The sequence below is a fragment of the Topomyia yanbarensis genome, chromosome 2 (assembly GCF_030247195.1).
Source record: "Topomyia yanbarensis strain Yona2022 chromosome 2, ASM3024719v1, whole genome shotgun sequence".
Taxonomy (NCBI): Eukaryota; Metazoa; Arthropoda; class Insecta; order Diptera; family Culicidae; genus Topomyia; species Topomyia yanbarensis.
In genome coordinates this window covers 89030336-89056664 of record NC_080671.1, presented here as the reverse complement: position 1 = coordinate 89056664, position 26329 = coordinate 89030336, and the positions used below count along the sequence as shown (strand labels likewise).

At 38.2% G+C, this 26329-nt stretch overlaps 1 protein-coding gene across 10 annotated transcripts in view; it reads left to right on the top strand.

The window, feature by feature from the left end:
• LOC131678789 (dnaJ protein homolog 1) overlaps positions 1-26329 on the top strand; it is a 276420-nt gene that overhangs the window by 184863 nt on the left and 65228 nt on the right. For 7 of the 10 annotated variants that reach the window (XM_058959090.1, XM_058959087.1, XM_058959089.1 and 4 more), the window contains 3 exons: positions 24204-24585; positions 24657-24879; positions 24942-25299. In XM_058959090.1, the coding sequence (XP_058815073.1) occupies positions 24363-24585; positions 24657-24879; positions 24942-25299 (804 nt within the window). In that variant the 5' untranslated portion in view covers positions 24204-24362. Of the gene's footprint in view, positions 1-14209; positions 14464-14503; positions 15295-24203; positions 24586-24656; positions 24880-24941; positions 25300-26329 lie in introns of those variants that run through there. The other 3 variants (XM_058959096.1, XM_058959095.1, XM_058959094.1) reach the window with 3 other exon arrangements.

Below are 26329 nucleotides of genomic sequence, written 5' to 3'. Positions count from 1 at the left end.
ACAAATATTTTCTGTAATTTTCTTTGGCGAAGGTAAAATTGAAAAGTTTGAGAATCTACTGATTTTACAATAACTTGTGCTCCATTTGCCCGCATAGAACTACAGGGTTCGTGACGAATTTCTGCAGTAAATGACCTGTTTTAGAAAAATTACACTAGTTTTTTTTAGTTCATTTATTTGATACGGCTCATAGCGGTAGCTTAACAGAGCCGCGAAACTTTCATATGTTTAACATATGTAAAATATGTAAATAAAAACAAATGTTATGGATAATACGCTGGACATCGTTCACGCAACTTTCTATTGCGCGCGGAGACCTTCTTTCGCAGAAAGGAAAGGTTCGTCTGTTCGCCTACTGCGTCATGGGGGTCATTCAATTCTTTCGTATCCTTCATGTCAAGGTCAGTTAAAGCTGTCTTGGTACCCGCCATCAGATGTTTTTCGTTGCTCTTATACTTACGGGTGACCAGTGTAAGCCCGTCGCCATTGTTAGTAACTTCCGCGCCGATGTTGCTTTCAGTAGGATTCGGGGTACTGGATGCTTCTTTCGCGGTAGTAATTATAGCCTGAACAGCTGCTTTGGCTACCATATATCTCAGGATGCGCTCACATTATATTGGGACGATAAGTGTTTTCTACGTAAAAATGTCTGAGGAACGCCATGGCATTAAAATTTTCAAAATTAAAATATACGTATAGAGAGAAAAAATAACTTTTAATATTTAACTGAAAAAATTGCATAGTTGGCAACACTGTCGGCAAAAAATAATATTTTTTATAGACTCCTTGAACAATTTTCTTCAAAAGCCATCTTGTGGTTTGGTTCTAGAGTAAATAGAACCGGAGATATGATCAAAAGAAAATCAAGGGTTTTGGCAATTTTCCAAAACAGAGGGTGCTCCCATGACCCGAGGGGTGGTTCATTTGACACAAAAATTTGGGTTTTTATATATTGGCCCTAGATGAACAATTCCTCCAAATTTTGTTCAAATCCGTGAAGGTCGATTTCAAGTTTGCATCTTTTTTTGATCACTTCGCGTGGAATGACCCATATACATTTTGCAATTAGCTCAGGACATGTACACGGTGATACATGTAGCCTAACCCCTATGTAGTCTTATTTTATATACACGGAAATATTAATTCCAACGTTGACACTTACCACGTGTTTTAAGTTGCTTTGCAAACGGAATCGTGTGACTTGCGCTAACGTGTTGAATGATATTACTATTGCATTGCGGATATGATGATACTGAAGGTACGCGACTTCAGTTAGCCTAAGCTACCCCTTTACCTTCGGAAAGTAGACTGAATTTCATTAGTTAATCACTATGCTATATTTCTCCTTAGTGGAGAACAATTTTGGTAAAAATTTGTTTTTTTCCATTAAGAAGAAAATTGTTTAAACCCATCTTTGTGCGTGTAGAGCACAAAACCTATAACTAAATAAGCTATGGAATTTGCGTTTCGACTTCGTCGCATCAGAATCCGACACTAGCTTAGTGACAGAACTAAGCTAACGCTTTGTTTTAAACAATTTTCTCCTTAAGGGGGTCCTCTTACATATTTGTAGCAAAAAGTACCTAATATTTGATAATTTTATTGAAGCATTAAAATGACTTAGACATGTGCGCTATTCTGCAAAATGTTTATTAAGAGTTCATCTATAAAATCAAAATTTTCGAGTGTAAGGTGTCAAAAATGGCGTCCAAAATGGAAGCTTTCTCGGAACAAGATTTTTCGAACCTGCAGGCATTCTCGTTTTTGAACCATTCAACCAATCAACGTTAGGTTTTGCCCGCCCAAAAGAAGATTTTTTACAGCCGGCCAAAGTGGAAAACAATACTTTATTTTCAAGTGGCCGTTTCTATACCGATTTTTTTCATGTTTTATGGTTGGGTTTTGGTTTGCAACTTGTAGACGACGAATTGCGACCTGTATTGTGCCCGCAGATGAGGTCGGTTTTCAAAACACCTTTTGCTGGAGCCGCCATTTTGGACGCCATTTTTGACACCTTACGCTCGAAAGTTTTTATTTTATAGATAAAACCCTAATAAACATTTTGCATAATAGCGTACATGTCTAAGTCATTTTTCCTCTTCAAAAAAAATATCAAACATTTGGTACTATTTACACAATTTTATAAGAGGTCACCATTAATGGAGAAAAAATAGTTTTTACCAAAATTGTTCTCCACTAAGGAGAAACATAGAGTAGTGCATCTTGCAAACCAAACGTTTCTATTTCATTCATTCGAAAAGAAAATTCCATAACTAAACTAGTTAATCATATTTGCAACGAATAATTTCTCCTTTATTTTATGGCGTAACATGCGGGAATTGTAAATTATTTAAAAAAATCGCCTTTCTTTTCGATAACTGTTGGCAAACGCTTACGGAAGCTGCTGTGTGTACGTTTACATTGTTTTGATCCAAATATGTCATGACCGTCTTGATTTTATTTTTGAGCGACCTAAGTGTGGTGGGTTGGCTCCTATTGGTATTCAACTCGACGACGCCCCGAACAAAATAATCGATATAATTTCTGAAAACTCTAGAACATTTTTCTTAGTATTTAGAGTGTTGTCTTATTGGAAATTGAAATTACGGCCAACATCAACCCTTGCAAAAGACAACGATTATAATCTTCAAATGAGTTGGAAACTTCGTTAAACTTTCGGCAGTGTACTGAGTGCTCGCTGCTCTGAAAACCTAGCGAAATCTGAAAATCTAGCGAAATTTGAGAGGTAGAACAATTACGTATATATAGACGATGACTCAGTCGAAGTTCAGCTGCATGATCTGGCGCCAAACTTAGGGGAGGCGCTGAAATCTTGATTTGCGTTATAAAATAAGTAAGGATAAGTTATAAAATATTTCAGGATAAACGTGTCATTTGCATGTTTGCGCTAATTTATACACTATGCTATATTTCTCCCTATGGAGCAGGAGAAGAGCTAAGACGAAAATTGGGTGAAAAAACTTTTGTGCGCGAAAGGAACAATGCCTATAACTAAACGGAATTTTTGTTTCGACTTCGTCTCATCAAAATCCGACACACATTTGGAGCCAGGACCAAAACTGGCGCCTGGTTTATAGTTGGTTTCGGATTTTGAAGTCGAAACGAAAAAATGCATAAATAACTAAATCATTGTTCGACAGTCAAACTAAAAGTCAAGGGGACAAATAATTTTGTTTCGTCCAGTGTTATCGCCATTAAAAATATTCGCTTACTAGAGCAAAAGATCCATGAATCATTCAATACTGTGCTTCTGTAGATTCACCCATGATAACCTCGAATCGTGTCCAACACCGCCCATCTCAATTTTGTGAGCGGGCATGTAAACGCGATAGTCCTTTATAAATGACTTGTTGCTAGTAGCGTCATTTGCTGGCTTTGGACAGAATATCGCAATTTTGGACGAACTTTCGAGATATCAATTACAGCTGAATATTTTTGAGTCAGTTCATTCGAAATCTTTAGAATATTAGCGTATTATCTTTGACCTTAAAGAAAGTCAAACACAATGCGACCGAGCTCAATGTGTGTGATTTTAAACGGGAAATTGGAGTATTTGATGATAAATTTTATTAGATGCTAATTTTCCCATCAGCTGAGCCTTTTCAGGAAGATTCATTTGTGAACGGCCATAGAGCCAGGGGCAAAGTGAAAACTTAAAAAATACGAGAGAAGAGACAGAAACCATAGGAATGATTCATTATATGTACGAAAAATTGGAATATTTTATGAAAATTGTCTGTACGAAACTAATTAACAGCGATTTACGTATATATTTTATCAGTGCAAGTTGACTGAAGTTTCATGCAGAATCGATGCTTTCAGTTAAGAGAAAATAAAATTCATTCGCCAACAAAAACATTAATTTGTTAGATTTGGTGAAATGGAAGGCAAAAAGTGGAATCTTTTGCATTTTCGAGGATAAGTGGACAGCGTAATCTACACACCTAGAAAATATAGTGTAAATTTACGTCTCCTGACCCTGACATATACGAGCATCAAAAATGACTTAGTTTTACGTTTGATTTTAATTTTACATGACGTTTAATTTCGTAAATCATGTAATTTTACTCGTCATACAGCGTTTGTTCTGAATGGTAGGAAGTGTAATTTTATGTCATTGTGCATGTAAAGTATATGTTTCATGTAAAATTAAACGGACCACGGTAATGTTCCGTCATTTCGTAAATTACGGTTTGTTGAATTGTGTCATGTTTGCAATTACGTCAACGATAAAATTTAGATTTTTTTGGTGTGTATGTCTGATGCATTTCTATTCTCGATAATCCCACTCATAGAAACGAAATTGTTTGTAATTAAATTTGAATTTGAACCGAAAATATCTGAATGAATGCGTTGACCCGAACGAATGTAGGACGAGGCAATCAACCGAAACATTCGCTTCAATGTGGCGGTTATGATTTGAATTTCGTTCTCCTTTCAAACTCACTCAGGTATGTCAATTTATCTGACCTCTGAGGCGCCATATTCAACAATTCATCAACCAGGTCATAAACTGCTAAAAATAATCTTCTCAGTAAACTGGACCAGCGTCAACTGCTTTTACGGTTATACAATACAAAATTGGCGGCTGGAAATTACATGAAATAAGCGATAGTCAAATACGAACGAACTTTGTGCAAATCGATCCAGCCATCTCTGAGAAAAATTGGTGAGATTGTTTGGCACATACATGCACACACATATAGACTTTTTGCCATCTCGAAGAACTGAGTCGAATGGTATAAGAGATTCGGCCCCGCGGGCCTCGGATAAAACGTCAAAATTTCGACCGATCGCATGAGAATGGCAAAAATATGTTGTCAAGTTCCATGTCATGCTTCACAGGACTTTTAGGCAAATTAGGAAAAAAATTCTCAAGTTGATTAAATGGGATTGTCATTACCAACTATCTTTAACTGCGTGGATGTAGTTACCCAACTATCCGCTATTTTATCGAGAAACTACTACAATTATAAGTTTTACACAGTCATCTTGCACAGAAGAAACACAAAGCAGATGCATTTGGAAGAGAATAATACACAAACGATGTAATCAGAAATCGTAAAACAAAGCCATTAGACAAGCTAATGCAATCGTAGAACAGATAAAAGTTCATCTCAAATTAACCAGCAAAATGGCTCCATTTTCCCAACCATAAAACATCAAATCGCTCGCCACTTCCCGCAAACGGAGATAGAGCCGAATCTTTCCACTTTTGACTGCTTCCACTGGAACTATGCCAAAACAAAAATTTTCACATTTGAACAGCTTTTCCAACTAACCGCATCCTGCTATCAAAACACCATGCAGTGGTAGGCAAGGGGTCAAAAGCTGCCATCGTTGCAACGAATATATCCTCATCGGTCCATTACATTCCCCTCCTCCTATAACCGGCGTATGTATGTGTGTATGTGTAACTGGAGTGTGTTATCTTGGAGCAAACTTGGAACCGGATTACGAGCTTAGGGGAAAAAAGGATGCATTTCCTCGATGTCTTCAAGTTTCATTCTCCACTGTTTACGACTCACTTTACTCAAATTGAACAGCACTCGGTTCTCGTTCTACCAGACCAGAAAGGCGAAACAAAAACTGTCAGCCACTTGTCATAACTTTTCCCACTGTAAAACGCGTCAAGGCGCGGAACTGTACAGGGGAAAAAGAACGAATTACAGTGCACAAATGTTTTTCTTTCGGGGCATTATTTGTTTCGACGCCATCTTCTTCCGGAAAATGGAAACCAAACAATAACCCATATTTGGGGACGAATGCAAGCAAGTATGTCTGGTGGGTGTATGTTTTTCCCTGGCTCACTCCAACCTCACTGCACAGTGGAGCGGGTTCTTTGTTTTTCATCATGCAACCGCTGCTGTTGCTAGCTTTTCGCTAGATGTGACTTTATACGAGCAACCTACGGAGCCACAGATGCTAGGGAGAGCGTGAGATGGCAGATGGAAGAGAAAAGGGTAAACTTCACGGTTTTTCAATTTAAGTGAAAAATGGCACTCAAACAAATCTGTTGTCACTCGTTGCGCGCTGTATCGCTGTCAGCTTGCGTTGATTGTCAGCTTTCAGGCCGCACCCCGCCCCGGTCTGGCTGCCGAAAGGCGAGGGCTCGAGTGCGGCAATGGAACAGTTTTGGTCCAGTTTCGTAGCAACTGGACCATTTGGATGTAGTTCGTAGAATGCTGGTTGCTGGTCATAGTCTTGAAAGCTATGCAAAATAGGATGTACTGGGCGATTGTTTTTATTTTTGTTAGTTATTTTCTTGAATCCGTTAGGCTCAACTGGAAATGGAATCATAATTTTTTTATGTTTACATACGTCAAAAAGGATGTTATGCAGAAATGTTAAGTTTTATAAATCATTTAACTCGTAGCTAGGCTTCATTGAAAGTCGTTCGATGGAAAATAACAAAATTGAAAGTAATTTATTGAAAGCATACAAAATTGATGCCGGCTTTTCGGCCATTTATGGAAGCTGTCCTTCGAGGTCAGCCTCTTCCTTCGAGCTGCCTAGATAAGTTTTGTAGTGGTTGTTTCAACCGGCCAAGAATTACGCTACGGAGCAGAACGCTATGTCTAACATGGTGAAATTGCAGGCTGTAAACTTCTTCAATCTTACGCTCCATTTGCACTCTTAATAATTTTACCACTTCCCAAATAGCTAATTTTGAAAAATCTACAAAACAGTTTGCTCGTAATGGGTCGACTTTCTGTTTGAAATTTTCACTTATTTCTATTCACTTTCGACACAGTAGCAGAATATTGTATAGACAAGGCGACACAAGGATAGCAGGCCCGTAGCCAGGATTTTGTTTCGGGAGGGGCTTAAAACTTGTTGCATAAATGTGTTGATTCTGGTGACTTAAGATAGACACTTTAAACTGAATGTAATTTTGAAAATTTCTTAGTGAAAACAATTCCAAAACTAAGGCAATAGACAAATATCGTTGTCGATTATTAGGACTACACACTTTAGAAGATCGTAGACCCGAGTCGCAAACTACCTTCGTGTCCAAGCTTCTTATGGCTGAATATGATGTTCCCGATCTTCTATCAGAAATTAACCTCTACGCACCAACCCGTGTGCTTTGTTCTCGAACACTGCTGCACTCTGAAATGCACAACACTACGCTTGCTGCCAACAACCGATATTATAAATGACCCGTCGCTTCAACGATTATAACGACATCTTCGACTTCGTCATTAGTTCCGTGCATGCCACTTTAGGTCATTTTTTTAGCATAGTTCATTAAGACTCAATTATTTAAATACAAATACCTATACAAGAGAATGTCGAAATTCGCTTAGCAGGCGATTTGTAGATGCGCAGAAACGGTTCAACTCCTATTCAACTCAAATTTATAATAATTTTCATTTTAAATGATGATACATTAAAGACTATTTTCAGACAAGTGAGAACAACTAATTATTTATTTATTTAAGAATTCAGATTTTTCACAGATTCTATTCTTTTATGAAATTGATACTTTTTATATCATTAGACAGCCTTATTTTCCCAGGCAATTCTTCTAGATCCTTGAAACTATGGTAAAAGACAGACCAGTAATTTTGTTTGTTAGCATGTAAAGGGTGTACAAAAAATACTACTGATTTCTCTACAAAGCATAAATAAGAACTATAGCTGTATTTACCTAGATTAAGCAAATATTATATTGGAGCACACGAAGCTTACGGGTTTCATTTCGGATTTCATGGATTTTTGGACAATACAAAAGAGATGTTTCAATTAATTAATTTACAAAACTAGCCGGAGTTTTATTTACTATAGGACTGTTCACTAATCGAAAGGAAAACCCCTGATTACTATTATCTTGCAATTTACGTAAATTTTGTTAAATGTAACCAGAGCTTGAAAAAAAATTACATCCCTGCGTGAACTTGAAAGAGAACCGAAATGCAATTCCTGCCCGCCGCAATGAATGAAATGTTTGGTTCGTTTCCCTCGTCATTCATTCTCCCGACATAGCGCATTCGGGTTCGCATATGTTCGGTTTCAGAAGCAAACTGAATTTTATTTCTATGCTAGCTCTGAAAGGCATTTTTGAGCGAAAATGCACTAGACATAGATTACGCAGCTCACTAATGCTCGAACGGTCCACATAATAACAAATGAATGCTTTGGTTGGTGAAGGAATTTATATTTCCTCTGCACTCAAACATTCGATTGTGCATGAAATTTCAGTCAGTTGGAAAGTTGGATGACCTAGGCGTTGAATCTGAATGTCAGTTTCGATAAGCAGAAATAGTTAACTAATTTTGAAATTTCGAAGCACTGAATGTAACATTGATGACACCACTAGAATTACTCGAAACTATAAATATGGGTGAGCTAAAAAATTTTAGCATCACGCTTGCTTCCGACAAATCAAAGAAAACACATCGCACTTGCTTCTCCTGTGCCGAAGAGATTTTCTTTCAGATTTCTACGTTTTTAAATTATTGTAATTTATCCGATTTCTGTGAACCTTTTGCAAATTTTTTTGTCAGCGGCAGTTTTCGTGATGCGAAGATGCTTGCAGTTACACTTTCTAAGTCAATTCAAACAATCTGCTCAGTAATTGGTTCGTTTTTAATTAGCTCAAGTTTTTTTACAATCATCATCAAGATTGGAAAAGATGCATGACTTCTTAAAGAAAGCTGTAAAGCTTTTTGATTACAGGTTTATTTTACCAAAATTTAGGAAACAATTTCAATCAATCTTGTTCCATCTACCGTTGAATGTTGTGCGGACAACGAAGAAGTAATGTGTTTTCGACAATGCCGTTTTTTCAAACCGAATTGATAGGATCAGAGCGAAATTGCGAAAACACTCGTGCATAGATAGAGTGCATAGAAAAGATAGAAGAGGTGCTCTTGAGGCTTCTTAGAGTAACTGATTCTTTTTTCCTCCTCCGTGATATCTGATCTCATTTTAGTCCAAAACGAAAAAAACAGATCGTGAGACTGCTATATACTGAAGACATAAAATCGAAATTATTGGACTAATACATTCAACCAGTCACAACATTTTAGTCGCAACAGTGCTACGAACTCGCATGAACGGAACGAATTCCTCGCATGAAAGTGAAATTAAGTACCAATGAAAATGATGATTCGTTAAAATGACGCGAAAGCAAAAACTGTCGCCTCAGCTATATCGTTTTCAGTAAATCGAAATATTTGTTTGCCTAGTGCGCTTGAATGTGATGTCTAGTATTTATACTGAGAATACAGAATAATATCGTAATTCAAATTGGGTACAATTCAAAAACCTGTCATTTAAATTTAAAATAGTGTTGCCAATATCGAGTATTACATCTGAGTTTTGCTAAACGGGACAATCAGTTGCGATGATCGTCCATTAAACTTCTTCCATTTTTTTTTAAAAAATTCATAACTGAACTCGGTTCAATGCTTTAGCCATTCGAAACAGTTGTTCTGTTATCTAGTTATATCTATTTCCAACAATAAAAATAATAAAATGAGTTTTACTGGTTGTCCAACAGATCTCACGCAACTTCTTAACCATTGCACGTAGATACTTGTTTATGAAGCAGGGGAAATTTTTTTTCCTCGCCAACTGCGTATAGGGGGTCGTTCATATCTATCTCGCTATTTAACACTTCCGTGTCATAATCGTGGTTGCTGCCTTTATGTTCGCGAACATACTTGCTTGTTGCCTTTATGATTGTGAATTTCCTCAATGATTGTGCTGGCTGTAGATTTTGAGATATTGACGCAGCTTTTGCCATTGTCAATATTACCTGAACATGTGCCACATATTTGGTAATTGTTTGTGTTCAGCGGTAAATAAATCGTAATGTGACATTTTCACTAGTTTGCCTTTGATATGTGCAAAGAATACCATGTGTAGTTGTACTATCGCATTATGTTTTGTACTGCATTTCTCCCATATGTGATATGTATCTGCAAGTAAGCGGTATCCGATCTTGTAACCGAACATTGATTCTCTCACCGTCCATTTATATGAAGATCTTAATTACAGCATTGTCACACACAACCATTAAAATTTAATGGCTTTAAATCATTCAAAATCAATTATTTCGCCTGATCCAATTTGTTGAACGCTATGTGCGAAGAATACCTGAGCTGGTAGAACTCAATAAAGGTGGCTATCGTAAGTATAGCCTCCATTTTCACCTTCAGAAAATGTTCCTCATCACAAATACTCGGTCTTATGCGAATCACCACTAATCACAGTATTTGGCCGGTGCACCACTTCTTGCTTCTGCGACTCACTCATCTCGAAAGATTGCTACGGCATAGTATAGTAGAAGTTTTCTCTGTTCTTCAGACAAGGAACACAATATAAAAGTAACTTTATTTGTCATTCGCTTCACACCGGCTGGGGCAGACGCATAAACCACACTGAATTTCGTGACCATTGATTTTGGTTGTTGGAAACAGCAATCTTCTAACTTTATCTCAAACCAAACGAGCTACAAGCTAAAGTCGCCGATAACAATGTTTTTGAAATTTATTTTCAAAACATTTCGGAGGGGGGCTCTAGCTACGTGCTTGAAGGGTAGATTTAAAAAGGAAAGAGATGTACATAAAACAACTGCAAATTCAGCAGGCAATCTATTCTCGGTGGTGGTGGTTAAATTGAGCTGAATTGATTTCTTTATTTCACATACGTTAGAATGAGGTTCTTATTGATAAATTCACTTTACAATAATTAAAAAAAAACATCCATTTCAATCAAAGAGATAGATTTGGCAGTTTTTACCTTGATTCGGTCCAATTGATCAAGAAACATTTTTTGTTATCAGTTTAAACTTTTTTTTGGATGGGGGTCGACTGTAGTAATTTTAAGCTCATATGTTTCGGCTATGTAGTCTGCGGTTCACAAATACTATTTGTCTTTATCCGACGTTTCGGTCCGTTTGGGACCTTTTTCAAGGATTTGTTAATGTGTGTTCCGTTGTCCGATGTCTTGCTTTGCACCAAGCGATTGTCATTTGTTTACCCAAATTTCGCCACTTCGATCGTGTCCGTGTCGATTTTTAGATCGAAACGCTTATTCTTTTACTTCGGAATTCGGGCTGAACCGATTTTAACCAGCTGACGGAGTACATACAATTTGTGACCTTTGTTAAACAATCTCAAAATGCAAAAGTGGAGTAAACACGCGAACCCGATTGCATGAACGAGTGGCATGTCCCATCATCACGATCATCCGTTTGTTCACATGCCTGTTTGGTGCTCCATTGCATTCCCTGTATCTTATAAAGTACGTTGCATTAGCTTCTCAATTTTTGGTAGTGTATTTTTGGACAGTTTACCTATGCATTCAAACAATTAAAACTCGATTTTCCAACAATTAGTCAACTTGAAAGCTTGAATGACGTCGTTGATAGAACAAAATCACGCATCCTACGAAGATGCTTAGCCACTTCGTACTGTTAAATCGACTAGGACCCCTTGGTGGAGGAATGAGCTTGAAAGAATGAAGAAGGATATGAGAAGAGCTTGGAACCAGCTTCAGCGTGATGACTCCAGGGTTTTCAGGTCAGCTCGTAGCGTATATAAAAAATGTCTTAGATCATCAGAGTGAGCTGGCTTTGAAAACATATGCACTAATGTCTCTATTCCGAAGGAGGCTACTAAATCAAATTCTCTCAAAATCGAAGGATTTTCAAATGACGGCGTTCTGTCATTTTTGTTATGGAACTTGGTTGCCGACGGCTTGTTGAAGTAACTCAATGAGCTTGGTTTTTCCAACCTAGGGGTTTGCTGAAGATTACCAAATGCCAATTACTGGATTTTGCATCGGAAAAATCTTTGACTTAACGCAACAAGCATTAAGGGCTGTCGAACAGTGGCGTCGAAAAGTTAATTCACCCAAGCAAAACTTCAATGGTTTTTTTCACGAAGAAGCGAATAACAACCGGGGTTCGTCCCTTGCAGTTCTTTTAATTTGAGCTTCTATGTGCAGATTAAGTCAAATATGTTGGAGTTATATTGGTTTCCAAACTGAACTGGTCTGCTCACATTGAGTTCAGAGTCAAAAAAGCGTGCATGGCCTTTGAGAAGTGCAGGCGAATTTTTGGAAAGACCAAGGGTCTCAAACCCAAATACATCTATTGGATTTACACGACAACTGTACGTCCAATACTGTCATACAGATGCCTTGTGTAGCGGCAGAGGGGAGAGATAGTGACGGTCCAGTTGAAGCTAAATCATCTGCAAATAATGGTACTCATTGCGTTGATTGGTGCTTTCACCACAATTTCGACGGCAGCCCTTGCGACCCTTCTAAATATCAAACCATTAAACATATACCTTAAACAAGAAGCACTATCATGTGCATACCGACTGCAGGTTACTGGTCTTTGGAGTAATCATGTCGTTCTTGCTGCCAGTCATATACGACTGTCGTCACGAATGGCTACATGGGGAGAAGAAATTCTTGCTCCCAACGATATTTCACACACATGAATTTTCCTTACAGGACAATCAATGTGAAGATTCTTTCTCGAGAGGAGTGGTTGTCTGGTTATATGGAGAGACAATAACAAACGCAAGTGGCCTGTTATAATGACGGCTGTTTGATGGCGGGACGTGCTGGTGTCTACTGTGGTGAAATGAGATAGGAACAGCCTCACTCTCTGGGTAGATACTGTACTACATTCCAAGCCGAAATCTTTGTGATTATGTTAGGGATACAATCAGCCCTTCAACAGAGCTTGTCCGGTAAAGTTATAAACTTCTGGTCCGATCGTAGGGCGGAATCAAGGCCCTTAGCTCGGACAGATCACGATTCAAGCTACTGATCGCATGCCAAATCCAAATCGAAGAAATAATCATTGTCATCACTATTTACCTAGTCTGGGTGCCCGGATATTCCGGTATTACTGGAAATTAATGAGCTGACGAATTGGCCAGGGCAGGTTAAGCGATTGATTTCGTTGGTCCTGAGCCCGCCCTGTCAATTTCGACAAGTTGGATAAGAGAAAAAAATACGGTCCTGGGCTTCGTCCGAGCACCGCAATTTTTGGAGAAATCTACAAATGTGTTACCAAACAAAGGCGTTTCTAGGACAACCGTTCCCAGTGACTTCCAAAAATCTCCTACATTTTGCGAAGCTCCACTGCGGCATGCTGACCAGTGTTTTAACCGACCACTTCAAACTCAATTATCACATGGCAACTATTCAGCGCGCTGAGTCTTTTTCACGTGATCTTTGTGAATCCGACTACGGGACCTCATATCATCTGATATGTAACTGCCCACCAGTAGCGCTTAGTTTCTTATCCAATGTGGTAAAGAGCTTTAGAATTACTCGTTGGCGAGTTGAACTACTTGTGAGTTTGACTTACCTGCTGTTTGGTTTTGTTTTTGGGCTGTTATTTTTCCTTCCCTTCCAATTCTACTTCCTCCTTCTCCTTTCCTTCCGCTCAGGAAATGACGAAAAGATACGACAAGGCACAAATCCCCGACTACATACAGGGAACGTGCTATGTAGGCCAATATACTCTAATTCCTGATTCTGATAGTTAAACTATAACTATAACAACCGAATTCGGAAAAACTCGACGCGGAGGCATTCAGAAAACTGAAAAGTTTTCTGAATATCTTCGTGTCGATTCTGTTGCTGTTAGTTATATTTCTTTTTGAAGTTTTCATGAATTGCACTAGTACTTGATTCTTAGCGTACAAAACAGTTACTGAGTTAGTTCCTCGATCGTACTGGCATTAGCAATTTTTCTTCTAGTGTCTCGATCATACGTCAGGCTTGCAAAACCATTGACTTACCCATTTATCACATTGAGAACATTCCCGCGAGCGATCAACGACCTTCCCTCATTCATATGTGACTGTATCTCTAACGAGCCACTGTCCCATTTATTCCCACTCATTTATTTACATTCTGATATCTGTCAGAATTTCTGTCTCTAACACATACCTGCACCTCCACCAGATCTGATCTGATTGTCGATCTTCCTTTCTCACGTGCGTTTTGCTTTAATGTGTCGGTGTCTACGGTCAGATTCGATCAGATTTTTCACCTATCTACCAGAACGCGGCGGGTCGTCAGCGTGTGTTTTCAGTGTGTCCGTTTTGTACCACGAATTTGTGTGAGAATTTTCCAATGAAATAAAGTTTGTTTTCGCACCCCGATCCGACGTCCCAGGTTTGCCGGTTTGTCGTGTCCCCAGCCCAAGTCATATTGGTCGGTGTTGGTGAGGAAGTGTTTTGCCGTGTTGTTACAAATATGTACACCATTTTCCATCCATCGCAAGCAGAAGTTAACTTTAGTGATCTCGCTAGGCACCAACAGGTCAGTCAATAGTTGTGATTTCATGGGAAATAGTAGCAGAATAAATATAGGATTCGTGTAATAGTTCGTCAAGCGGTGTTGAGAAAAAATAACTTCTTGGTGATTTGCCTGCGTATCTGGAACAGTCTGGGTCGGGTAGGTGCCTTTAAGACAAATACAAAAAAAACAATGTTAAGAAAAATTCAAAGAACTCAACAATATCAGGATCGATTACTTTTTCATTGATGAAGGACGACATCGGAACCTTTGAAATAAAAATAACGCAAATGTGAAGATTCTCATTTCTCATCCGGTAGCGGCATATCTCTCGTGTCTGTGGTTATTTGGACTATTTCTAATGAGAAGTGGTTGTTTTCTGTTTTCCGCAGTTTTATTATTTTTTTGGTGTTCGCAGGGAAAATCTGACGAAAGCGATCTAAAAATAAAACAAACATTTATGCTATAAATATTTTCCGCGATAATAATAACAATCCCACGGTGTGTGGTGTCTGTGAGAACGTTGCTGCGCGATTTGTTCTACGTTTAGCTCGGCTAGTTTTCGATGAATTGGTGAGAGCAGCCCGGTGCTGCCTTGTTGCTGACGGCGATGATGCTTTTGATGATGCCGTTGTTGATAATTGCCTAATTATTGTGAAGTGGCCGAAATGGTGGGATGAAATCACAATAAAGATATCATTTGTGAACATTCCTTTCGGAATTGTGAAGTTGAAAATGGTTACGATTACGATCACATGGACCACGAGGAGCAACTTGTTTTGGAGTTAACTAATGAAAGTAGTTTACGAAGAGTTTGCATTTTGCGAAAGTGTGTAGGTAGTGAATAATAAAAGCAATTGCATTATACACAGGAGCAAAACAAACGTCGAGCTGTATCTTGATTCCAGAAACATATGCTTCACTGCTCTACGACATCGTAGAATCTCTTTTGGTGCATAAATGGGTTCAGTCAAGGTGGAACATTTTTAGGTAAAAAATGTTGCTAAATTTATTTGCACACATCGTATCAATAGATAAATTTGGTTTTAATAGTGAAATAATTGTGTAAATAGTGAAAAGTCGCGCTGTTACAGATATTCAGGCGATCGTCTGAAGCCCTAAGAGGATTTCACCTGAATTGCAGAGCGTTGTGCACTCAGTGCACTATCCGACTTCCAAACAGTTAAGAACTACGACATATTTTAAAAGAAGGATAATACGTGATATGTATATGATGGTTGTTTGTTGATCGTTTTACCTGTGAAAATTGTCTTTGTTTGTCGGACAACAAAGCTACATCGTTTCTATTTTGACTCTATGATTTGTAGCGCAAGAAGACTTAAAAACGAGAAATTGATTACATTAAGATACGTAACCCGCGCTTTGAACTCTGCTACCATTGTTCATCGGATAGATTGCGTAGAAAATGGAATTTATTGTCGTTACAGTTGAACCTGGAAAATCCAACCAGTGACAATCGCTTTTTTCACTTGTTTAGTGCTAATCAATGATATCCATGAATACAGCGCACTTCTTCCGACGTGATTCCATTCTTTAGAACCAGAGAAAATACGATTGTCGCTGGTTGGATTTTCCAGTTTTCAACTGCAACCACAATAAGAAGCGTTCTTTATCCATCGACGCTAACACCCGACTTGTATGCATTGTGTGAAGAAGCAGCGTGTGTGGAGCTTACAGAAGAAAAAAATCGCTCATTCTCGAATAATTTGATTTGGCTCTGTGATGACCGCATCGGTATTTTCTTTAAAATACGCGATACAATGTAGATTCCAGCGAAACCGAAAGCCACTGTGGAACACGAAATGTAATCGATCAAAAGGCAAGTCAATTTCAATACACTCTCAGTAATAGTTCCCGGCGAATATGCTGGAAAAGACCAATCTACCCTTTTTTCTTCACCCGGACACCAAACTAGCGTAGGTGCGAGTGTACAGAAAAGTATAGGTTCAACACACTTTTCTGTCCAATGATGACAGTACCCAAGTAACCACTAAGCACTAAAGCAAGCATTATATTCAACTTATAACAGCTTTTCGATGCTTATAGGTTCTATGCAAGCTTTGCAAATGTCTATAAGCTTTATACAAGCTTTGCTAATGCTTATAAGCACTACGAATTTTAAGCATTAAAACAGGTCGTATATGAGTATAGGAGGCTTTATTGTAAAGCTTATAAACCTTATAGCTATAAGCTAGATACGGTAGTCACCGATGCCATTTTAATGCCGGTTATAGTTGGAAATTACTCTAATTAATAAATTCCAAATCAAAACAAATATGATATGAGACACATTGTAAGCATAGGAAACCTTATCAGCTTCCGAGGTTTGAGCATGTCGTCGTAAACAAATTAAAGGGCACAAAACCTTCGAGCCATAAAATGATATAGTACATTGCGATGATTTGTTTCAATTTAGTATACATCTAATGATAGTTTAAAAAATATGATCAAAACTTTGCATCCAATTATCAGTATAATCACAACAGAAATCTCTCAATTTAAGAACACCAAATAACAGTTAGATTAGCCTACTCCCAAATGGATCAAACGCCAAGCGCGCTGGAGCAAAGTAACTTCCAAATCTTCTAAAGGCAGAAGTTCGAGCCTGGAACGTACGCTGTAGTGCAAAAAAAATCAAACGGCGCATGCGACAGAAAGACCTTGAAAGAAAGAACGAGAAAAAACTTTTTATTCCCTGTTTTTGTTTCGTTTTTTTTTCAACCTGTGGGTTCTAATATAAGTAAAAGTTGTTCTGAAATATGTTGGTATAGGTTTAAGGCTCCCAAATCATAGATATATAGAAATTTTTTAAAAGAATTTTATGACGCTCGTCGATAAAAACCAGTAATACATTTAAGACTCGTTTTTAATAATTGAATAGATTTTCCCGTATCACACCGATATGTTCGTAATAAAATTAATTTGGATTAATTTTAAATGCCATTTTATTGTATACATATTGTACATAGATTTCATCTTTGGACGTAGATTTTTTGAGTGAATGGATTGCCGGATAAAAGGTGGACAAAAATTGACCATTTTTGCGTTGTCCCCTAACGCAAAAATCATGTTTTTTCAATTTTTCACGAAAACAATGCACGATATCTATGAAATATTTTCAGAAGCTATTAGTACTCATCAATACCTTTATAAAAATGTGCTATTTGTATATAACAAACTCTGAAATCGTTCTTTCACAGGGGTGCACTGAAGTGTTGTCCCCCAACGCTTTCCGTTACAGTACAGTAAATCCTTCTGCAGAGATACTTTCAGAGCCTACAGAACAGGATATAGACATCAAAGATATAAGCAACCTATTTCAGAAATAGCGCAGCCATGCAGTGGTATGAGTGTCCTAAGGGGTGGAAAGAGAGTGGGAGGCGGGGGGGGGGGGGTTATGCCATTAAGGGGAAGGCCTACCTTATAATATCGCAAAATAATCGAGTTTTTATTACATCTATCAATGGATAAACAATCTAAGGATAAATCAACAATTTTAGAACAGGGGTCAAAGATATGGAATGGAACGCAATATGCCAAACAAGTATGAGAGCGCATGGAAGAATTTGGTCATAGGGAATAACACTCACTTGTCCTCCTTAAATATTCTTTCAAATTGACGGGATAACACTGTTCAACACACGATCGGGGAGCACAACGAAAAATGGCGAAAGTTTTGGGAAACCCACCAGGAAACTCCTGGTGAAGAATTTTTTGAAAAAAATTGGAACCGGGCTTCACAATTTAAAACCAAAGTTTGTATAGAGAACTAGGGGTGTTCAAGAGGCAAGGTATCAATGAAAATGGTCATCTTAAATTTTCGCTTAAAGTCTTGCATAAAATGCTTATTACATCGAAAAAGTAATCTATGCAAGTTTTTAGCTCAATCGGACATCATTAAGGGGGTGCGGCGTTTGAATATTGTTTTCATAATATAAGAAAAAATGAAATGTTGAAAATCGAAACAAATTTTTTGTCGAAATATGTCTAAAAATAGCATGAAACATCAGCTTCTAGTCTCAAAACAAACGAAAACCGCTGAAAACAAATTATAATTTTTTTTAGATCCAAGGACATTTTTGAAAAAATATTCGAAAAACGAAAATTTTACTGTAATGCCCTACGATTGAAAAAAAATACCATCGAACTGGGTTTGGTAGCAGCACAAATAAAAAGATGGCAGGGATTTGGGGTTCCAACTAAATCACCGTGAAGGAATTTTTGAAAAAAATGGAACGGGACTTCACAGTTTAAAACCAAAGTTTTGTGAAATTTTTGAAAATTTGTATCTTTTTAGTGCAAATGGACATTTTTGATCGAATTTTTCTGACGTACTGGGCTTGGGAGCAGAACAAATTAAACGATGGCGGAGATTTACGATTCCTACTAAATCACCGTGGAGAAATTTTTGAAAAAAATTGGAACAGGACTGCACAGTTTATAATTATTGACCACTTGGAACAAACCACGGTTTGTCTTTTCGGAATTGATTTTCTTCTACATGAACCAAACATCGTAGTTTAATACAGTTTTTTAATGTTTTGATAGCACGTTGAAGTCAAAATTTTATCGTGGATACGCATTTCTCAGAATTCGCAAATAAAAGATACAATTTCACGAAATTCTCCAGTTTTCTATCATTTAGATTGAAAAGCCGGCCAGCTGACCCATAAGACCGCAATTGTGTGCAGATCTTTAACAATTTTTTAATACTGCAATATATCTAAATTTTCCAAAAGCTGTGTCTTTCCCTTCTTTTCCAAAAATCGCGTAAAACGGCTGCATTTTAATTAATTTCCGCAATCATAACTATGAAGTGTCTTCTTGCAGATCTATGAGTAGAAACGGTTGAACAAACGCCAGAGGTTGAACTGGAAGAGCGATATTCTATTTCGAAACCTTTACTTCAACCGTATTACTGGTTTTTCGCGACATTATATACAATATGTAAATATCATAACTGCTTGAATGAGTATAATCGTTTGACAGTCTTACCTTTGCTGACTTGCTTCAGTGTCACATTTGTTTATTTTTAACGCAACAAGAAAATGAATATTGAACCACCCTAATGACGTTTTTTGATCTGCCCTAATCAACAGTCAATTTTATTTTTAAGATTTTATAAAGTCAAAAAACAAAGTCAGCGCATTAAAATTGCTTGAAGAAACTTATTTGGTCAACAAAATCAAAAATTATTGAGTCACCCTAATAAACAGTTAATTTTATTTAATATATTTTCCGATGTCAATAATATATTCAACTTACCAAAACTACTTGAAACCACCTTTTTCGAACCATTAGAAAGTGGCGATTTTGGTCTACAATCTCTTCTATATATTGTCAAATACACATGAAGGTGAAACTAGAAATATATCTAATTTGGCATTTCAAATCTTTGTTTTGAGTTATTTACATGTCTAGAGGTAATATACTTCGCTTTGTTCGAGCTTCAACAAACATTTCGGTCGCGTTAGGGGACAACACTTCATATGCGACCGTTTGTGTTCATTTTGGTGTTGTCCCCTAACGCAGCGTTTGCAACGGCCGTGAAAAAAATTTCATGAAAGCACGAAAATCTAAGTATGCAGTATTGTTCTGTGACTATTGATGATAAAATTCCTAGAACAAATGGATGCTCCAAAGTTTCAGATAGAGCAGGTTTTTTGATAAATACAAGTGTGGGTTGGAAAATCAATATTTTGCTCTGTTGTCCCCTAACGCGACATTTTCACCTCTCAGAATGAAATGACAACCTGAAATATATCGAACCCATAATATTAACGTTTTGTTAGGACTTTTAAAGTATGCAATTAAGTGTTTTGAGCGTACATCGTAGGATTTTTCAAACGACAAGCTGTTAACAGTTGCATAATGCGTGCAAACGTTGTCCCCTAACGCTGGCAGGGGCAGGAGTAGGCAGTATATCAGCCGAATATTTCGCCAAAGGCCTTTAAGCAGCACTAAAATACGATATTGAACCTGGTACCGGTACCGAAAATATCGGGAATACCATCCAATTTTTGGTACTGAAATACCGGTATTGAATCGATATAAGTACCGGTATTTTCGGTACTATGCAAAGCTTGTAATAAGGAATATATCTAACCTACCTTTTGGCTTTAAGATAGCTGCAAAATCGCCTCCCTTTCTTATAATATAGTAATTATTTCAAATTGCAAACCCCTAGTTTTAAGAAATTTGAAATGGAAAACAAAGAAATAGTCACCGCCAACCTAACGCAAAAGTGCCTTATAAAATGGACGAACTGAATAGAAATGTAACATATGAAGGCCTGTTTCAGAACATCGGTCAGCAAGGTGGTATTGGAAGATTAACGAATATAACTTCCGTTGTACGTAACTGGAAATTTCAAAGTATTTATTCGAAAATAATGAAACCGCTATTTTCTTAAATTTGTGTATTTAGCACTACCATGAATAAAATAACAATTCATTTTTGGAATTTTCCGTAACCGACGCTCAATTAGTACCTAACCTCGATCCTAATAGGGATCTGACCTGAGTTTGTAATCAGCGTTGTTTGACTATATGTGATCTGCATTCAAGTTTAGATAAGAATGAATAAGTTTCGTCACTGTCATTGGATGCTCACAACATGATCTGTTGAAAATACATGGGCAAAAGTTTCTTCAAATAATGATTTACACTTTTCCGTATTTCGACATTGTTCTTTTTAGTATTTCAAGAGTGCTGATTCAAATGGTCCTTAGAGACAAATGTAAACAAACTGAGTTATTTGCAGCACAGCATGTGATTACAACATAGCTAACGAATACCGAAAACCAGGACTCATTATACCCAGTACAATGGAGACCCGATTTTATCAGCCCCCGATTTTATCTACCCTCGATTTTATCAGCTTTTTGACCCGACTTTATCAGCTTCATATGAAAATTGATAGTTGGTAGTTTGATGGGCTCTAGCAGACGAACCAAGTTGAATTCGAGTAAATCCTTTCTTGGGCTTGTATTTCTTATCTTATAGATCCGAAAAATGCAAAAATAAAAATATTTTTTTTAATTTTGCGCTGTCAGATCCCCTTAAGGGGAACTTAAAGTAAATAATCAGAAAAGGTTTCTAGACTACATCTAAGGAACAAAAAAGAATATTTTAAGATCTTCGGTTTATATATGTCCCGATTTTATCAATGTCCCTGTTTTATCAGCGTAAAATTCACCAAGGGGCTGATAAAAACGGGTCTTTACTGTATTTATCAAAATAACAAGCATTATATAAAAGTCGCAAAGTTTTCATGATCATATTTTTGTCATAATTTTGCGTTTGAGTTATAGTCCATAGTCGGTTGTCGCGGTAAAGATGGACAAGTCTGCCTATGCCAAGACACATGCTGGTGAGCTCGGGTGATTCGTAGTTATGCTGCCTAAGCTCGACCCTCATCAGCAGAAGACAAAAGTTAAGCCCGTAAGATATCAAGCCTGTTCTAATGACCCTGCCACTTCTAGTTTTCCGATCTGTATACTTCAAATCCTTGCTCTCACTTGAGTTCTACGGCTCTAATTTTCATAACTTTCCCTACCCAGTATTCTCTAGCTAATTGAATGTCGTTAAAATGTAAAAAAGAAATTGTGACTACATAAGTCGAAATAAAAAAGGAAAAAAAAGACTAATCCTCTTGTTTCTCGCAATCTTCATCCATCCGGGGCAACCGTAAGGTACTACTTCCGTAGCGATTGTTCTCTTACTCTTTTTTTTCGTGTTATTCGTTCTTGTTTTTTTTCATTGACTCTTTTTTACTTGCTATCCAACCTTCGCGGTACAACTGATTTGCACAGGTCTGGTCACTATCGTCACCTGACACGAACCGATCCGGTAGTGCCGACCATAATGATTTACATCTCTTTACAACCACTTTCGCAGGGTTTCTTAACATTCTCGGGCTGCACGGCGCCGGTATTTCTCCCGATATCGATGTCCATTTTTGTGAGCTGTCAGCCGCTCCGAAGAAGAAATCATCGGCGGTGAAATTTCTCCAAACAACCATATCCCAATTTTCTCCGACTTCGAGCTTTTCTGAGCTTTGCTGTGTAACTGATTTACTCATAACTGTTGGTAATATCGAAACTTGTCGAAACGTGAACCGGTGCGGAGATGGCGTCCAACTTGTCTTACATCCCCTTCAAGCCACCCTCGCAAGGTTTTTTCTTGGGCTTCTTCAACGACTTGTTTCTAGAGAACCGACCTCAAAATGATGTTTTATGTGTCAGGCTGTCAGAATTTTTTTTCTGAACAGATAGTTAAGAAATTTTTAAAAGTAATTCATACCCCTCATGGGAGGTGTTTGAACCCCTAAGATCCGCCCCTTGCGCACAGACCTGGCTATAATAGAATATTTTTTCCTTCTGTTCTGGGTGAGAGACTGAAGTATGACAAACTTTTGCAATAAAATTCTCGCCAGAAAGCGTCGGTTCTATGAACCCTAACTAGAGTCGATCCAAGTGAACAACAGGTCTTTCGATCTAGAGTGCATTGCCTCGAGAACAAAAGTAGTATTGGATTATTCTTGTCTTCATGAGTAAAGTTTACAAAAAGAACAAAAAACTCCTAGGTGTAAGAATTGATATCAGACAGCGCACCATGGCACCAAGATAGCATCAACGATGATGTCCTGGATGTGAAAGACAAGAGAGAGAAAAAATGATGCCTCAGCGCAGTACGCGAGCAGACAAATGTTTCGCCCCCACGAAAGAATGTCTCCGCTCCGAATAAGAGTTGTGCGCACGAGATCCAATATATGTTCAATAATATTTGTTTGCATTTTTATTTTTTACATAATGTAAACATATGAAAGGTTCACGGCTCCGTTAAGCTACCGCTATGAGCTGTGTCAAAGAAACAAATTAAAAAAAAAAAAATTAAAACAAGGTCAAAATAGATACGAAGCGCATTTGGTTGACTAATTTACTGTAAACTAGTGCTATCGGAAGGAAACAGTTTTTCGGAGCAGACCGTGTTGCCAGTTTATTTGAGTCATAGCTGGATCACTAAAAGAATTTTTCAATATTGTGTTTCGTCATCAAGGAATAAATTACTTAATTCGGATACTGTTCATTGTCTCCGCAACATATATAATAAAGAGTCTCTTTATTTCTACTCATTTGTGTATGGAGCTAAGCAGTAGAATGCACACATGGGAGCAACACACATCGGAGTGAAGATGTATATTATAAAAGAGAAGAGCGGTGGTTTGTATGGAAAGTGGAAAGAGCGTTTTTGTTCATCTCTTTGTTTAATCCGAGGTTCATTCCATCCCTGACGCGACAAATAATTGTATCTACATGCCATAAAGGTATTGAACCATTTTTTGCTCCCGGACCAGAAATCATCAATCCTGGGTCAGGAAACGTTTAGGGATATGTTTTTGCTATTGCTGACATCGAAATGTTAGAAACAGTTTAACCTTATTCTAGAGCTTCAGAAATGTGCCAATCTGTGTCGGATGTGGGTTGGTTCCAACGATTCCTTTCATATTGAAAGTTGCTAACATCCACTCAATACAGTATGTACATATTGTCCATCAGTAGGAAACAAATGTTTATGGCACACGTTTTTGGCCAGTATCCCATCGAAATTGGATATGTCAAGAAACAAAGCGATGAATGCGCGTCACACAGAAGTTTAGTCCGTACCTTTGCAAACAAATTTTTTGAAAGCACGTCACAGCACTTAACATTGACGTAAAACATTTACTTTTTCAACGCGTCTGTCTCTCTAATGGTTCTTCGACTAGCTAGTGCCAGTGTCTAAATTAACTTGTGAACGAAACAAGATCGCAGATTTATTACCTTCATTGCTTACACCGTCGTTACGCTATTCTCTTCTTCTTCTTTTCTATTCCAGAGCACATTTCGTCACGGCTGTGCATTTTGGAAGGGAAGATCGCGGGCTGTTGCAATTCCATCGGGCCAGGTGGCATCAAGTGGAGCGAGGTGTTGCGACCTCAAGTATAGAATTTTTGCGACCTTGAATTAGTTCAACAAAGCCGTCAAAATAGGTGCCATGGGGAAAGACTACTACAAAACCCTGGGCATACCGAAAGGGTCCACGGATGAAGACATCAAGAAGGCCTACCGAAAGCTGGCACTGAAATACCATCCGGACAAAAACAAAAGCCCGGGTGCCGAGGAGAAGTTCAAGGAGGTGGCCGAGGCATACGAGGTGTTGTCGGACAAAAAGAAACGAGAGCTGTATGACAAATATGGGGAGGATGGACTGAAAGGAAGTAAGTTTGAATTATTAAACGTCTTTACAGGTTTTTATTACTGTTTTTGTTTTCTTCCAATTAATTAACAGGGGCGTCGAATGGTACTACAAATTCGTCACAAAACTTCACATATGAATTCCACGGTGATCCGCGGGCGACGTTTGCACAGTTTTTCGGTTCTAGTAATCCATTCGCCTCCTTCTTTGATATGCACAATGATAGTCTATTCAATGACAGTCTGTTCAATGACGATGAATTTTTCACGTCCTTTGGCGGGCTGGGGAACCGGCACGGGCTGGGAGGAGCATTTAGGTAAGTCGTCAGAATCGGTTGACGTCGGACTGCAGACGTTTTAATGTCATTTCGAAAACCAGGTCACATTCTTTCAACGTTCACTCACCACTCAAGAAGGAAAAGGTGCAGGATCCGCCGATCGAGCACGATCTGTACGTGACGCTCGAGGAGATCTACCATGGCTGTGTTAAGAAGATGAAAATCTCTCGGAGGGTACTGCAACCGGACGGTACCTCCAAGAAGGAGGACAAATATGTCAGTATTTCGGTCCGGCCGGGCTGGAAGTCGGGCACCAAGGTTACCTTCCAGAAGGAGGGCGACCAGACGAAAGGAAAAATACCTGCCGACATAGTTTTCATAATCCGCGACAAACCGCACGTCTGGTTCAGGCGGGAAGGCAGCGATCTGCGGTACACGGCTAGGTTGACGTTAAAACAGGTTAGTGTTTGCATAATTTATTTTGAGGGGGATTAGTATTTGGAGTTACAGCGAGTGATGGGTGCATTTGTGGACGGCCGAATATTGAATTATTATCATTCTGGCAGCAATCTGGATTACTTCAATCGAGCGTATGTTTCCAGATTACTTTGTAAGAAGCAAAAATTGTGGGGATGTGAATCTTTAAATGGAATTTTCTGCCCTCTTTAAGCAAGATTCGAAACTCATATATCTAATCACTTTACTTCAGAGAAGTACACGTATGTATACATATGTCAGTTGAAACGAGCAATGGAGAATGTTTTTATTTCCAATTTGCTCGAGATCGAAACCAGCTAAATGACTCGCGATGATTATAAATTGCCCTCAACTAGGCTACAAATCAATTTAATAGGAAAGCTTGATTTGTCACCGCGCAGCTCGGGGACGTTTTTTCTTCAACTATACGGACTTCGTCCCTCCTGTACAGAGTTGTTCCAACGTATATCTTTTGTGATGCGATTGAGTTCAGCGGAGCTGTTGTTTGAGGAGTTTTGGGAATTGATACGTACTGATGCACTGTCAATAAAATTCGTATTTCTGCCACTGAAACTAGGCAACACAGTAACGACGTTGTACCTGTTTTTGTTTCCGAGCATAAACTGGACCACCCAAAGCCGGTTGGCGAGTGAATATGAAATTGCAAATCAATTTCCATATTTGCACGTCGCTTTTTTGCAGCACTTGTCAATCTGGTCCATATGTTCGAAGCCATATGCCATCCGATGTGGACATTCGAACAGTGTTAATGATTTTTATCACTTACGTGCGTGTGTGTGACTGGGAACTGTAGGTTGGCCTATAGTGTAGTTAGAAATAGTCATCCACTGGCCTGTAGCTCTGGCCGATTTGTGGTTTGTTGTTGACGCGTTAACTCGCATATTTGCCTATGTTGCCTAGGGTGCGATGTTTAGAAATGTTGATGAAAAATCATAAATTGATTTATTTGCTAGAACGGGGAGCAACTTTTTTAAATTAATTATATGCATTG